The sequence below is a fragment of the Hemicordylus capensis genome, chromosome 9 (genome assembly GCF_027244095.1).
Source record: "Hemicordylus capensis ecotype Gifberg chromosome 9, rHemCap1.1.pri, whole genome shotgun sequence".
In the NCBI taxonomy this organism is placed as follows: Eukaryota; Metazoa; Chordata; class Lepidosauria; order Squamata; family Cordylidae; genus Hemicordylus; species Hemicordylus capensis.
Genome location: NC_069665.1, coordinates 12,929,269 through 12,946,483, shown reverse-complemented (window position 1 = coordinate 12,946,483; position 17,215 = coordinate 12,929,269). Strand labels below are relative to the sequence as shown.

At 42.4% G+C, this 17,215-nt stretch overlaps 1 protein-coding gene across 14 annotated transcripts in view; it reads left to right on the top strand.

The window, feature by feature from the left end:
* LOC128334349 (cadherin-8) overlaps positions 1 to 17,215 on the top strand; it is a 374,299-nt gene that overhangs the window by 342,245 nt on the left and 14,839 nt on the right. For 2 of the 14 annotated variants that reach the window (XM_053271070.1, XM_053271076.1), the window contains one exon: positions 2,273 to 2,398. The exons of 11 other annotated variants lie outside the window; for them this stretch is intronic. In XM_053271070.1, the coding sequence (XP_053127045.1) occupies positions 2,273 to 2,367 (95 nt within the window). In that variant the 3' untranslated portion in view covers positions 2,368 to 2,398. Of the gene's footprint in view, positions 1 to 2,272; positions 2,399 to 16,289; positions 16,352 to 17,215 lie in introns of those variants that run through there. One more of the 14 variants, XM_053271079.1, reaches the window with a different exon arrangement.

Here is a 17,215-nt window from a genome sequence, read left to right as displayed (position 1 = left end):
GGTATGAACTGGACTTACAGGGTTAAATATTAAGCCTTCAGTCTATGGAAAGGAGCTAAGGACTCCACCCTTTATATTGTTTAGTATGTATGTATGTATACATACTCGCTCTGCTAACCTCATTTAAGGGGAGGGGTACTTTGGGAGGTTTGCTGCTGGGCTCCCTTAACCCATTTTTGGGAGGTTGTGTGAATAGCCTCATAGTCTCCCATTCAAATGCAAACAGGGTGGACCTCGCTTAGCCAAGGGGACATTTCATGCTTGCTACCACAAGAATGCATATCACTGAATAAATATTCTTTTCCACCCTATTGATAGAACTTCATGTAATTATTGTTAAGTACACAGTCAACCACAGATTCCTCAAACAAAAGGTACCCAGAGATGCCTGTTCCAGGAATGGAAGAGAGATAGAAATCCAGAGGTTTACAAACAGTTCAGGCTTTTCTTTTTTTCTGTTATGTAACTGAGGGTGCCCAATGCCACCCTTTTGCTTGTTAATGCCATTCATGCAACAGGAGAAGACAAGTATCAGCACACCTCCTCCCCCCCACCCCCAGCGCCAGTGGCTGTGATCCTTACAGAAATCACATTCTTGTAAGGATCACCACCATTGGATGAAGCTTCTGTGCTAGGAGTCAAGAGACCTCATGGAAATGTGAAGCTACCTGGGAGTTGCTTTTTTACTGCATATTTTACTGTGTATGGTATTCCCTCCCCGCTTCATTTCATGGTGATAAAGCAGTGCTTTAGGTGTTGAAGATCCTTGGTTAATGTGGAAATCCATAACACTTTATCGGAGAGAAATGTGTTTCTTTCCTTTGTAAAAATGCTCAGGGCTCTTTTACACAACTATATGGAAGTGGGTTGGAAAGGAGGCATGTCCATATACCATGCCTCCCCAGTTGAATTTACTTACTCAACCTCTCCACACAATTGGGCTGCCACATGCTCTGGGAGAGGAAAAAACCAAGGTGGATCCTCCAGTATCCCACAGCGCATTGCATAAGCAGTAGAGAGGCAGCCCTCAATACTGCAGCAGCTCCACTCTGCCTGGCCCCACTAGTCACAAGACTCTTTAATAAACATGGCCTCCGGCTCTCAAGAACAACTTAAAATACAGACTACCAAAACAAAAGGGTAAGACAGCTCCATTTTTGTCTTACCTCACTTTTAACCTGGGTAATGGATCTGGGCTACCCAGATTCAGAAATGCTGGGTTGGGAGGACCCCCGTGCCATAGATGACTACAGATTCCTGGGTTAACCCCCTCCTACCCAGGTATCTGTGGTCGTGAGAACAGGCTCTAAGTGTGTGGGGGATTATAGCCTATGTAGCTTAGATTGAATCCCATGGAGAAGAAATATTATTTAATGTTACGGTATCCTTTATTATTGTTTTTGAAGACTTCTTACTTAAGTACTAAGAAAAATAAAATGCAGAATATTTGTTAGACAACTTGTTGTTGAAACCAACATGTTGAGAGCCATACTTATTATGTTACAGGCAATGAGCCCTTTCTCATGATCACTTGAGAGGGCTAGCTGGTGGGTTGCGGGGGAGGCTGCAAAAGCCCACCTCCCTGCTGACGATCCCTGAGGACTGTCTGGGTGCACTGACCATGTGACTCTTTTATGTGACTCTCCTGCATCCTTGATTCTAAAGAAATTCTGTGAAATAATCAAAAATAGAATATTCAATTGTCATCTTGTTTTTCTTCTTCCTGGTATCATATGATCCTACCCACTGTTCCCTCTAAGGAATGTGCATGTGCACATGTTCACAAGTTTTTGGATGTCCGTTCAGTTCATTTTAGATCCTGCTCAGGTTGAATCAGGAAGGGCCCACTCTGAATGCACATGCGCACACACTACCTTGATATTGCCACCTAGAACAAAACTCATTCCACAGAGATATGAACAAAATTAGAGGGACCACTGATTATACCCCTCTTCAATTCCTCTTCACAAAGGATATATCTAGCTAGAACCCTGCAGAAGGTGGTGGACCTCCCTTTCTTATATTGCTATATATCTCTTCATTCTCAAGAGTTTCAAAACAGTTTATACAACATCTGTAAGCAGAAAAAAAATATTCCTTTCTAAGCCTAAATCTCTCCTCAGGACCAGAGGAGCTAATCAATCTTTCTCAAAATACCCAGTTCTAGCCCAAACTATCAATCCCATTCACACACACACACACACACACACACTTTCACCATACTGTCTGTTCTGACCAGCTAAAACTTCACTCACTCCTCTCCTGTATCCAGGATGCAGGGATCCAGCCAGACAGATCCCCTCTCTCTTCCGCCAAAAGCCAGAGGTAATCCATCAAGGTTTCTTTGGACTGGACAGGCCAACCTGATGAATCAAGCCTGCAAGGAGGGGGACATCTGGTAAGCTGTTTGTCCTCTTTTAGGCATCCTAGGCAATTTTTCAATGATGCTGGTTTATATATATCAGAGGTGTCCAACTCAAATTCCCCGGTGGGCCTGAACCAATCATGACTTGGTACAATGGTTCATAACCAGCATTCCCATTTATTATGGCTGGGGGTGCTGGAAGTTGTATTTCAGCAACATCTGGAGGAACCTTGGTTGGGAACCACTGACTTGTTGTGTGGGAGCCAAGGTCAATGTTCAGCACATTACTGATTACATTAAAATGAATGATTAAATATTAATGAAAGCAATTATTAGTTACCCACAACATGAGGAGAGAAGAGGCCCTCTACCGCTGCCATGCCCTTCCATCCACTGTGCTGAAAGGCAAATATAGGAAGATCCCATTAATGGAAAGGCTTTGCCCCAGTGCCTCTGGCGAGGTGGAAACCACTGAACACATTCTCTTTTCCTGCCCATTTTATAAAGATAGCCAGGAGAAGCTTATATTTCTTCTGCTTCTCAACTACCTCGGCTGCCCCAGACAAGCCTACACTAAGGTGCTCCTCTCGGACGAAAAGCCAGCCTTCACATACAATGTTACTAGGTTCTGTCCGACAGCATGCAAGATCCATTGGACTATGACTGCTAGCCCATAATCTGTGATTTTAACTACTGGCTATTATACCTTATAGTGTATCCTAATATGTCTTTTTATGTACTTCTATTTTCTTAGATGCATTTAACTCAAAGATAGTTAACCTATAACATTTTACTACTTGTCCTATTAGAGTTGTATTTTTCTATAGACCAAATTTTACATATTGCTTATATTAGTTATCAGTTCTATTACTTCTTGGTTAGCTGTCTCCTTTTATTTTTTACCTATTTCTCTTTTACCCTTTAGTATATTTTATAGCCTATTTCCTCCTTTTTAGACATTTCTATACTCATTTATAGTTGTATGCATATATGTAGCAACTATCAATATGGCTCCATTATCTCTTCAGTATTATTACCTATGCTAGTATCTGACAGTAATAAAGTTGATTGATTGGTTGAGGAGAGGAGAGGAGGCTGCTAGCAACCTTTTCTCCTCCCAGCCCTCATGCACTTTCAAAGTTTGCAAAGGTTAATTTTGAAAGGGGGCTGACCCCCACCAGGGCCATGAGGCAAGACAGCATTTTTCACCTCGCCGCAGGCACCACAACACTTTGGGCCACCCCTGGAGCCAGCTAAATAGTCTCCACAGGACCCCAGGCCTTATAAGAACCTAAGAACAGCCCTGCTGGATCAGGCCCATGTCCCATCTAGTCCAGCATCCTGTTTTGCTCAGTGGCCCACCAGATGCTGCTGGAAGCCACAGGCAGGAGTTGAGGGCATACTTTCTCCCCTGCTGTTAGTCCCCTGCAACTGGTGGTATTATTATTATTTCTTGTTTACACAGTCAGACAGGTGTTATTGACTGGTTTGTTTTATCCAGACATCGAGTCCTTCCCAAGGACCTGGGATGGCTGAATTTTATTGTCAATGTTGTTGCTGTTGTTATAGATATCATCGCAGAATATAGGCTGTTCCCAGTAAAGCTGCTTTTTGTAATTGGCTGATGGTGATTTCTGTGGCCCCTATGGTGTTAAGGTGCTTTTCAAGGTCTTTTGGAACTGCACCCAGGGCGCCAATGACCACTGGGATTATTATGGTCTTTTTCTGCCACAGCCTTTCAATTTCAGTTTGTAGAACTTTGTATTTGGTGATTTTTTCTATTTCTTTTTCTTCTATTCTGCTATCCCCTGGTATTGCTATGTCGATTATTTTAACTTGTTTTTCTTTCTTCTTAACTACAGTTATATCTGGTGTATTGTGTGGCAGAAGTTTGTGTGTTTGTAGTCGGAAGTCCCATAATATTTTTACATCTTCATTTTCTACCACTTTTTCAATTTTATGGTCCCACCAATTCTTGGCTACAGGTAGCTTGTATTTTTTGCAGATGTTCCAGTGTATCATCCCTGCTACTTTGTCATGCCTTTGTTTGTAGTCAGTCTGTGCGATCTTCTTACAACAGCTGATCAGGTGGTCCACTGTTTCATCTGCTTCTTTACAAAGGCGGCACTTGCTGTTTGTTGTTGATTTTTCTACTTTTGCTCTTATTGCATTTTTTTTCTTAGTGCCTGTTCTTGCGCAGCCAGTATTAAACCGTCTGTTTCTTTCTTCAAGTTGCCATTCTTAAGCCATTGCCAGGTCTTGGTGATGTCTGATTTTCCACTTATATTGTGCAAATATTGACCATGCAGTGGCCTATTTTTCCATTTTTCTGCTCGGTTCTTGACTTGTTCTTTCTTGTAGGCCTGCTTTTTTTCATTGGTGTTGAATAGTTTCACATTTGACCATTTGAAGTGCACATTTTAAAAGGTAAAGAGATATAACTTTTTTCTCTCCCCCCGCCTTGCCAGCTCTTTACTTGTAAAGGGGATCCTTGCCAGATTCCCCTTTACAAGTATGGCTCTTGAGCCAGCTCACAAGCTGTGGGGGAGGGGGCTGTCTTGGCTCACCGCCGGGCCAAGCCACTCCCCCTAGTTCAGCTCAAGGGCAAGCCTGCAAGCCCAGCTCGCTCGAGTGTGAACCGTCTCAAGCCCTTGAGTTGGCTTGATGACCAGACTGGGCCCAAGTTCATTCGATCCCAAACCAAGCCACCTCGGGGTGGCTCGAATCCAGTAAATATTTGAACTGAACCAGACTGTCTGGTTCCATGCACATCCCTAGCCTAGATGATTCCCGTTCATTGGTGGGACACACTGATCATGTACCCACATGTTCCACACTGCTCTGAGCAGCGTTTATGTGTCATCAGGAGGCCAGGATGAGTGTGGTGCATTGGAGGAATCCACAGTGAGTTGGACACTCTAGGCATGCAGCCCAAGCACACACATAAACCTGGTCCCAGGGTAAAGGTTGCACTCGCACCCTTAAACGCACCCTGGCTAAAGGCTGGAGTTAGTCCAGCTACCCACAAGGGCAACACTGGGATAGGGATCAATCCCAACACTCCACGTGAGCAGCCCAACCCAGGCTGGGCTGCCCTAGCCTGGGTCAGGCTGCTTGTAAGAACAGCCTCACTGTGTAAAGCAGTACTTACCAAAGCTTCAACAGATGTCCCCTTACTCTAATTTTATGAGAGAGGAACTTCTCTCTACCCAATTTATCCACACCGTGCATAATTTTGTACACTTTCATCACGTGCCCCTTACCTGCCTTCTTTCTGAACCAAGAAGGCCCAAACTATGGAGTCTTTTCCCATGGGAAAGTCACTCCAACCCCCTGACCATTTGGGTTGATGAAGGTAAGGGCAGCAGTTAATTGGCAGTAATGTCCAGCTGATCGTCAACCAGAATTCCATCCTTCAAAAGAAGAACAGTTTGGGCAAGAGGTGTGGAGGTTTCCACAACTAGAGAAGCAACTGGAGTGGAGATCAGGAGGCATCCATCACTGCAAGAACTATGAGGTGAACAGCCTGCTTCTGGACAAAGTAGCCATCCCAAATGATGCATGTCACACATAGCGGCTACTCAGACATATTTTCCAAACAAGCCCTTATATATTCTTCCCAGAAACCAGATAATGGTCCCTCCAGCTTCTAAGGAGTTAGAAAACTCAACTATGAAAAATAGTGACCATATAATCTTCTATCTATCTTTCTATCTATCTATCTATCTATCTATCTATCTATCTATCTATTTATTTCTCTAAGGCGTACCTGTCGCTAATCCCATGTGTGGCAACTCTCATGAGATTTCATGAGCAAGGGGAAGGGGAGAGGAAGGCGAGTGGCCAGCGAGAGAAAGCATTGGCCAGGCCAGCCACCTCCGAGCGGGGAGAACGAACCGGGGCTGGAGGGATAGGGAGAATGGCTGAAGGGATGGGGGGCAGGGAGAGACAGGGAGAACTAGGGGTGAAGATGCTCTGCACCAGGCCATCTAGTATACTAGTAAAAGTGTTTGCAGTTTGCAAAGATTCCTCTTGTACCACAAATGAACATGTACACTCCCTATATATACTGCTAGTTGATGACCAGAAGAGCTACTTAATTTTGAGGATGCAATAGTGTTGGTGCCAAGAACCCTGAAAAAATACAATACTTGTGCAAAATTGTTCATGAGTTTTTTTTTTAATTTATGAAGTGAGTTTTGTGGAAATCCGACATGGATTGAAATGGCATTATCTGAAAATATACAGCTTGTTTGTTCCTTCATGATTCTGTGCAAGTCTAGACTTTTTGTCTCTAAGAGTACCCAAGAAAACTGCCAAAGTTTGTTGGAAGGCATCATTTCCCATGCTTTTCCAATGGGAATTGGATTTTCAATGCCATGTCCCCCCGCCCCTGACCAGGGTTTTTTATTTTTATGGTAATGTCCATGAGGTCTGGAACCTACCTGTGAAAACTGCACGTTTCTATCTGTCATGGTTTGGTCTGGGGGTTTAATGTCAGTGAGTGAGTAAGTGAGGCCCAAGCAGCTAGAGAGAGAGAGAGAGAGAAAGAGAGAGATGTTTGATTACTACTCTTCTGGACTAAAGGTCAGAGAATAGTTTCAGAATACTTAAGAGACAATTATCTAAAGTTCAAACTTTTCAAAAAGAACAGAATTGGAAATTATCCAGACAATTATCTAAAGTTCTTTTTCCCCCCCCAAAGGTGATAGTGCAAAGAAAAATGAACAGCTTTTCACCTTGCTATTCTTTTCCTTGTGTTGCACTGTGCCAGAGTAAACATTTTCAAGTGTTGACTGAGCTCCATTTTGTTTTTCAGTATTGGGCAGGCAGGGGAAAAGGTTCACACCAAAGGTCAAAAGTCCACTCATATATATTGAAAAAATTAAAAAAATTAAAAATTAAAATGATTAATAAAATTACATTTAATAAATGTAATAAAAAATTAAAATAATTAAAAATTATTTTTTAAAAAAGCAGTACATCAAAGGTGTAGATATGTTAACAGAATCCCCCAAATTATTGCATCTATCTAAATGGCCATGGGGGTGCAGTTGCTGCTGTGGGTGTGGTTTGGGGGCTGTCACAGAGAACTCCTGCACATCTGAATTTGCGACTACACCACTGACAGGGAGGATGCTTATTTTGTAGAGGGTGGGGGCATAAGCTCATTAGGTCCAGGGTCCAAAATTACCTAGCTGCACCTCTGGATGGACCAGTGATCTAATGTGATATAAGGTGGCTTCTTGTGTTCCTATGATTAACTGAAATTATTCGTCAGGTTGGCTGTTAAGCAAAACAAACAAATGAGGGGGGTGTAGGGAAAGCAGGGCATGATGTGCATAATCTTAAAGCTGTAGCTTATCGAAATCTTATAGATGTGCATAATCCTAAAGCTGTAGCTTATAGCATCTTAAAATGGAGCATAGGAGGATGTTGCGGATTGCCCTAATTAGATGGCTTTTCATACCTTAGTATTTGGATTAGAATAAAGAAACTGAAGGATGTGCAAAGCTCATGTTTAGGAAATACACCTCTATGTGGGTTCACAGGGGTTTGACAATGGAAAATAAATAAGAAAGAGAAAAAGACAAACACAAACAGAAATGCAAATGTGCATTCAAAAGCCATGCACATGAGTCCCTCTTGTCTGGATGGCACACTGCTTGGTCAGCCTCCCTCTGAAGAATCTGTGTCTTTAACCAGGATTTCCAAGAACCAATACATGTGATCAAGGAGGGATGAAATGGGGAGAATGGGTTGGACCTATGCTCTCCCCAAATGTTGACCCTGTACAACTTGCAACTTGCACCCTGATCCCATTCAGTTAGAGATACTAAAGGTCAAGGAATACATTATGTTGAATGAATTTTTGCTTTTGCGTTTGTGTAATAATTGGAGTGGGGAGACAAAATTCAGACTGGGACCATGGCATTGCAGAGAGCTTATACTGCTCATCTTAAAATCTTCAAATCTAGGTTTGATGTGGGTTACCAACATTAGTGAGATTGTGTGAACCAATACCAAAGAAACTCAGATTTCAAGAAACCTTGGCATGGGTTCACACAATCACATTAATGTTGGTAACCCACATTAAATTTAGACTTAGAATGATTGTGTAAACATTCCAGTATGCTTTCCAGGCAGTTTCCTCTTCCTGTCTAATACTATGTGGCAGGAAAGATTGGTGGGCAGAGGGGTCAGTACCACGCTAGCTAAAATCTTCAGGCAATTTACACACACACACACACACACACACACACACACTTTAGGCTTCTCTATTTCTAAGCACTGAGGATCATAGCCTGCAAGATCTCTGAAAATTTCATGTTTTCATCACAAATAGCACAATACTAACAACAATCCATCCCACGCTATCAAAGGGTTAACTTTGTATGGCCGCCATTTTGTATTCCCATTCCCTATCTGTAAACACTTAGGGCCAAAAACTGCACAATCCCTGTAAGTTTCATGCTTGTATCTTTAGAAGCACAATTCCTTCATTTTCCTGCTGAAATCTCCCCCACTATGAGTGAATGAGGCTTCGTTAAGTAACGGAGAGCTTTGAGAATAATTAATTCACGCTATAGAACCAACATATATTATGAATCCATTGCCTGACACTTCACTGTAATGTCCCAGTCTGGTGAATGCGTGGATGAAAGGAGGAATGGGAAATATGCGGGGGGGACACATGCACAACCTCTTGCTATCCCTTTGAGGCATGCCTGAGGCAGCCTAATTTGTAAGTTGAGGCTGTAATACATTTATACTGTACAGCAATATGCACAAAGTATTTCCTGCTTCATGATGTGGAGGGTAAAGCGAGCATCTAAACTTAACAATTGCTTTGCCTTTTGAAGCACAAGTGAAAATGGAAAGTGCTCTAACTCATCAGAGGGTTTTTTGTTGTTGTTTGTTTTTATAATTTGGATTAAATATATATAAAACGACACAAACATTGGGAAAATTGTTTTAATGCTAAGCTCTACAGACGTCACAGGAATTGTCCAATAGGTCCCCTGAGAGTTGTGCAACCACATTTCCTTTAGGAGCCTACTCCTCCTCCTCCTCCTCCTCCTCCTCCTCCAGGAAATTCAAAATAGAAGGACCAATCCCGAGGATTGAGTGGGAACTACCCACACAACCATCTGTTGAAGAACCCGGTTGGGGATCTATCCGTGTGTTGCAATGGCACAGAGCCATGCCACGGTGGCACACGATCAACTAGATGGGGTTATCGGAGTGCTCACTCCACTAACCTCACTTAAATCGAGGGGTATTTTGTATGGTTTGCTGCCAGGAGCTGCATGGCTCTTGTGGCAACACATGACCAGCAGGAACTGGGCTAGGCTCCAGTAGCCCAGTTCCTCCTGGTTATGAGAATAGCCTCAGTGAGTAACAAGTTAGGACCAGTTCACTTAGACAAGTAAGGGAACTTATTTTTCTTTTCTGTATTGCTAGGAATATGAGTTTAATGAAAACTCTCTCTCTTTTACAGTCTCCTTAATGAAGAGACAATTGATCTTATTGCATAATCTTGATTTTCTTTTTATGTAATAATAATTCCTTGTTGGTGAAGTGTGCCACTCTTCATTTTGGGACTGCCTTAGCCACACACCTTTGAAGGGATAGGATTGCTCAGCCCGGGGAGCGTTTTTCCACTTTACCCTTCCAGGAACTTTATATGGAGAGTGTGTTTTCTTATATCACAGTAAAGTGAGGCTTCACACAATCAAAGTGAAGTGCTTAGAGCAGGGATTCTCAACGTGTGGGTCCCCAGATGTAATTGGACTTCAACTCCCATAATTCCCAACCAAAGGCCACTGGGGCTGGGGATTATGGGAGTTGAAGTCCAATAACATCTGGGGACCCACACATTGAGAAACCCTGGCTTAGAGGTTCACACACAAGCAGGGAGCAGCCTACATTACTACTGGCTCTGTAAAGACAGTGGGGATCGTGGGCCATCTGGCCTCCAGGAATCCCAAGATGCCCCACACGAGTGCATGGGGCATTCTTGGGAGACCCCTGAGGCCGGGAGGCTTGTTAGAGCCTCCTGGTCGGGAGTCTTCCTGTGAGTCGGCACGGCGTGGAGCCACACCATGGTGGCTCACGTTCACCAAAATGGGGTTAGTGGAGCGCTCGCTCCACTAACCTCATTTAAGTGGGGGGAGAGAAATTAAGCAGGCTACCTGCCAGGAGCCACACAGCTCCCGGTGGTTCTCATGACTGCTCAAAAGTGGGCTGGGCTCCCTTAGCCTGCTTTTGAGCAGTCGTGTGAATAGCCTCGTTGGATGATGGCAGCCTACAGTGAATTCCTCACAGACAAGGATTCAACCCCAGTAAACTCCGCCCTTCTCCTCTGGCTCTGGTAGGAGTCATGACAGAGGCACATCCTTATACCCTAGCTACAAAACAGTTTAGTTCATATGCAGGAAATTATTTCTTCCCCAGCACTGAAGGAAGGGGAATCCCCATCTCATTCAACTCAGAGGCACACATTGGAATGAAATATAGCAATCTCCTAGAACGAGCTTTAGATCATATTTCTAGACTGCCATGGCTCACTTAATCTATGTTATGCAGTCATGTTGGCTTGACATATGGCATATTATTATGTGAGAGGCATAATTTGATTGGTGAGCTGGAGATATAAGCCAGTGTTTTTAATTCTAGGTGATACCTAATATGGAATTTGATAGCAGCCATCAATTTGGTTTTCCAGAACACACACTGCAAAATTTTGATGTTCACCAAAAAAGCGGATCATTTTGAATTATCCATGAATGCGTCTGCATGGGTACAGCTTGGTTATCGTAAATCAGCCTCAAAATATCATAAAACTGCATAATTTATTTACTGGTTATTTTAATCAGCCTTCTGTCTGAACAGGAAATTTCTGTCTTTATTGTCAAGCATATGTAAAGATTCTTTCTCGTAAAACTTTTATTGGGTATGATCTGCGTGACTTTGCTTTGTCGAACCTAAAGTACACAAACATGTGCTTGTTTCTATCTGTTAGGTTGCCCTGGCTTTTAGCTCGTGCTTCTGTTGTCAGTAAGTGATGCATTACTTATCCTCGCCACCAGCACTTGCAGCCAGAGACATCAGTATTGTGTTATTATTGCCTAAAATTTTCTAGGCAGGGTAGTGTGCAAAAATTGAAAAAAATGAACAAATACAGGCCCATGCCTCGGGTTTACAACCTGAATCCAACAGACACAGCAGAAAAGGAAAAGGCAATGACTATGGAAGAGAAAAATAAACCTATTCAGGTACCAGTTCTTGTATAATGTTAAATAATTCTTATAATGACCAGGTGGGATGTCTTTCAACGGGAACAGTTTTGAGAGGCAAAGAGCCAAATTGCAGTTGGTTCCTGCTAAGCTGATGGAGCTGTGTCCCTCCGCTGCAGTAGGATGTGGAAAATCCATCTGAGAAATTTTTCTGATGCTCCTCTTTGGGAGGAGCCATGAAATTTCTCTTCAGGGCCCCTCCAAATGTGGGACCCAGGGCTACTACCCCAGTCGCCCTGCCCTAAGTTCAGGCCTGACTGCTCAAGTCTGTTCTACAGGCCAGACACCTATAATCCACATATCTTTTGCTTGGTTTATCGTCAGCTGCCCTGGGCACAAACCTCCTGAGTACACAAAATACCAACAGCGTCTGTCCATCCAAGCCAAACACAGATGGCACTGCTTCCCTTTCATAATGTGGTTGCATCTCTGGGGGTATGTCTGGCTTGTTGTGTCTCATAGTGCCTGCACAGGTCAATTCTTTGCTCGAGAGAGCTATTGCCCGCTGTATATCAAGGGGGGGAGTTATCCCTCACCATAATTCTCTGAGGGCAGGTTTAGATGAACATTGCCCTGCACACATGAGAACATCAGGTCTGTTGCAAGAACGCACCTGCCCCGATGTCACTGGTGGATGAGCCAATGCACGCTGGGCGCATCCTTTAATCGTGTGGGAGTGGTGCTCATCTGCATCACATGTTACGGTTGCTGCTGTTGTGATTCATTTGGCTTAGTTCTTTGGGCTAAAATTTCTGCTTCTGTGGAGTCAGATGTTAACAAATGCTTTACTTGTTCCAAACACTAAGCCTGACTATAATGCCCTAAACTGCTTAGACCCTGGGTATTTAAGAAAACATGTTCTTCTCTATGAGCCCCACCTCCCATTGAGATCATCTGGAGAGGTTTATCTGTGGTTGCCACCAGCTCGTCTGGTGGCTACTCAGGGACAGACCTTCCCCGTTGCTGCCTCGAACCTTTATTATTTTATTTTATTTTATTTTATTTTTTTACCTCCTCATCTCTGACAAGTTTTTAAAAGACAGTTAAGAGACATTTGTTTTCCCAGGCTTTTAATGAGACTGTTTGTAACAGCTTTTAACATTGTGTTAAATTTTAACTTATTTTATTGTTGTAACATTTTGGTTTGGTTTTCATTTCTATTGCTTTATTGTAAACCGTCCAAAGACATAAGTTTTGGGTGGTATATTAATATGTTAAATAAATAAAATATAACAATAAATAAATAAATAAATAAATAAATAAATAAATAAATAAATAGATCTGCCCTAACTTGAGAGCACAGAACTATGCAGTGCCTCAGACTGGTTTTGGGACACTATTATAATCAGGGGAAACAGAAGAGAAGCAGGGTGTTTTCCAAAGAGAAACATGTTGTTCTCCCCCCATCTCAAAGGGCTTTCCATGGGCCTCGGATAGAAACTACCCCACCACAGGAAGCCCATTCATTTTGTGTCATATTTTCCTACCATTTCTACCATAAATATCATAAATGGTGAGGGGTCACTTGTGGCTATATTAAGGCTATTCACACAATCCCCACCAGGGCAGGGAGTGCAGTGGAGGTGGGCGGAAGGCAGAGTTTCACTTACCCTCCCCGCAGATGATCTGCTGCATCTTCAATGTGCTGATACATGCCCAGATGATCCATGTGGATCAGTGGAGGCCAGGCCTCATTCTCCCAGCTTCCATGTATCCCACAATGCACTGCATGATGAGTGCAGTGCATTTGGGGATACCCCCATGCCATGGGTGCTCTAGGTGCCCATCTCTGTGTGTGCTCAAGCTGCAAGTAGCCCAATCACAATCCCAGCATTAGGGTAAAAAGCTTGGTCAGGCAGGTGGGCAGCACCGAGATCCACATGGATCCTGGTGCTTCGCACATGCAGCCTAGCCCAGGCCGGGCTGCCCTAACCTGGGTTGGGCTGTACGTGTGGATTATTGTGCACTAGAGTGCAGGTAAGAGTTTGACAACAAGAGCATCATGGAGATGCAGTGGTTTGCTTTTTACACACTTTTATGCAGCAGAGGGTGGTAATCCACCCCAAAATCCGGATGAGCGTCAAGCATGATGAGAAGAAGAGTGGTTGTGTGACCTAGTTCAAATTGCCCAAATCATATAAATAAAATTAATGTATGAGAGCCCAAAAATTTTGGACAGATCTTTTTGTTCTCAGCTGTGTACCTAGAAGTCCCCAAATATTAAAATATTAAATATTAAAAGTCCCCAAATGTCAGAAGTCCCCAAATATGCATTTTACCTTCTCTCTAGTGAACACCCACTTCAGGCCTTGAGTTTTCCAGTTCTAAATTTCCCCAATTAAAAATATTTCTTTTCTGTTCAAAAGTAACATATCTGGAACCGATGACCTCTGGTACAGTCTTCAGTGACATTAATGATTAGATCTTTCTAAGAATTTTTTTCTTTAAAAATGAAAAGGAAGAAAAGACAGAAAAGTAGTTAGGTAGGTGGATGGTTACTCAGCAGGGAAATCTTCAGTTTTCTAAACATAAAAGACAGTACCATGGATTAATAAACATGCAAAATATACTTTGCTGTAAAATGACTCATGGACTTAAAAAAACAAGACACATATTGCCTGTCCAAAGTCAACTATAAAACCAATACAAATAAATAAATGTATGGTCACCTTAAGTGGCACAGCAGGGAAATGCTTGACTAACATTTATTTATTTGTATTGTTTTATGGTTGTGAACTGCCCCGAGACTTTGGTTTGGGGTGATATATAAATGTATTAAATACATAAGTAAATACACCAGTGTTATGTCCGTACACCATGCTGCTGCTGTGTTTAGACTGTTGTTGATTATTATTTTGGTCTCTTCATGTGTTGTAAGTTGCCTTATGGGTTCTAGCCTTTAAGGGTTGTTATATAGGAAAGTCAGGATATTTCTTTCCTTTCCTTTTTGAAAGATAAATATAATATATGCCAGCAGATAAAATCCTGAATTTTTAAGCTATCCTTCAATTTAATTTGGAACCATATTAATAGGTGGTGTATACCCACATGTAAAATGCTTTGTTTTGTTAACCAAGGCGCAAGTAAATAAATAACATGGAGAGCACTGTACTGAAGGATCAGCGGGTTAATTGGGGAGATGAGTGGAGAGCAAGGCATCTGCTGCCCTCTTGAGCACCTGCTTCCAAGCTAATTCTTACTCCTGGAGGAAACACCTGCTGTTTTCTCAGCTTGCAAGTACTTTTTTTAAAAAAAGAAGTATCCTCTGGGAAAGGAAAGGAAATCAGATAAAGTGATTATATTGCTAATCAGGAGAGGTAGTTTCTTGGCAAGATTCAAGTTGTAGGAACTCAGTAAAGGTACATGATTCTGCAAGTAGTGTCCTGCGAACCATCAGGCAATGTGTCAAGCAGAAGTATGGAACTGGAGATGTTAGGAGAAAGAGAGTGAGGAGAAGAGATTGTACCACTTTGAACTCAATTTTTACTCTCTTCATTAAAAGTGGACGGCAGGGGGAGAAAACAAGTATGCATATGTATGTTTAAAAAGAAACATAATGAGTATAGAGCCAGGTCAGGAAGGAAAAGAAACACAACTCAGAAAATAAAATAACTGCTAGCCTGTTGCTATTCTAGCTCCTCCGTTGCTTTCTGCATTAGTAAAAATCAACTTGCTTTGGGGCTGTTCTGCCCAGAATCCTTGGCTCTTGCCTCCTCCTGCTTCCTCCATAGTTGCTTCTCCAATAGACACAAATAAATCTTATGCGGATTTAAAAGGAAAGGTTGTGCCATCAAATCAGTGTCAGCTCCTGGTGACCACAGAGCCATGTGTTTTTCTTGGTAGAATATAGAAGTGGTTTTCCATTGCCTTCTCCTGCCCAGTATGAAATGATACCTTTCAGCATTGTCCTATATCGTGCGGCCTGATATAGGAGTTTTCCATATTCTGGGAGGGAAACATACCGGCAAGAATTTGAACCAACAGCCTCCTGCTCTCTAGACAGGTTGCTTCCTTGCTGCAACGTTAGGTGGCAGATTTAACTAAAGGTTTATTCAGAAACAACCCCATTTTCTCCTTCTCTTTTCCCTCCCTCTTCCTTCGAGACCCCACCTGCCACATTCTCTACAAGATTCCCATTGGGACAAATTCATCAACAACAAAACATAAAAGGTTCCTAGATATCAATCAATCTTTATTTCAGTCTTCGGCCAGCATAAGATAAAGCATAAAGGAAAATGGTAACTAAAGCTCGAACTAAGGATTATAGGATGTTATGAAATAGATTTTAAAAATATGATAAAATCAATGCAAAGAGGCTAAGAAGTTTAAAAACGATGAGCATAAAACTTTTCCTATAGTAAAATGAGGAGTCGTTCGATATGAAAATAAAGTTCCATTCTTTGCCTCTTTCCAGGGTTGTTGGGTAGTAACCAGTTGTAAACTTTATTTTAGTAATCTGTTCATTCTTTCCACTAAGCCATTCCTTCAAGGATGGTACAAGGAAAGAGTCTTGTGTTTTATCCCATGGTTATGGAAGTATTGTTCTATTTCAAATGAGGTAAACCATGCCCCATTGTCATTTACCAGTTCTTTAGGAAGACCTTCTCCTGCAAAAACTGCAGCCATGAATTGGATCACCTTGTCTGTAGCAATGTTGTCATCCCAAAAGTAAAATGTCATCCTGAAAGTGAGTTATGTCATCTGTAGTCCCGCAAATTGCATGCATCATACTTTGAAATACCAAAGCTGCAGAGTCTAATCCAAAGGGCAGTCTTTTGAATTGAAAAAGGCCCTCTGGGGTAATGAAGGCTGTGTATTTGTGTACTTTGGAGCAGAGAAATTTGAAGATAGGCCGAAGACATCCAAAGCTGGAAACCCTGAGGACTCGTTCAGTGTAAGCAGCATTTCATTCATATTGGGTATTGGGTAATGGATGACAATCCACTACCATGTTGGAGTTCACGTCTCTTAAATCTATGCACATTCTACATGTACCATCTGATTTCCACATAAGAACAATGGGAGAGACCCATTCTGAATAATCAACAGGCTCTGTGATGTCAGTATGCTGTAGGCGAGCTCTTCTCTAAGACATTGGTGTAATGCTTTTTATGAATTTTATGAACTTATAAAATGAATTTTATGTTTGAAATGTATGGCAGTGCCAGGAAGGTGTATCAGCAAAGGCCTCTGAAAAATCAGCAATCATATCAGCATATGGATGCTCCATCATCTGTAATACGGGTTCCATATTATTTGGGTCTAACACTCTGATGTTTCCAGCCCAATATTGAGACTCCTTTTTGTGGCACATACACTTTCCCTTCTGCAGTATGCAGTAAGACCAGAGGAGAGCTGGTCTTGTGGAAGCAAGCATGACTTGTCCCCTTAGCTAAGCAGGGTCCAGCCTGGTTGCATATGAAAGGGAGACTAGAAGTGTGAGCACTGTAAGATATTCCCCTCTGGGGATAGAGCCGCTCTGGAAAAGCAGGTGGTTTCAAGTTCCCTCCCTGGCTTCCCCAAGATAGGGCTGAGAGAAATTCCTGCCTGC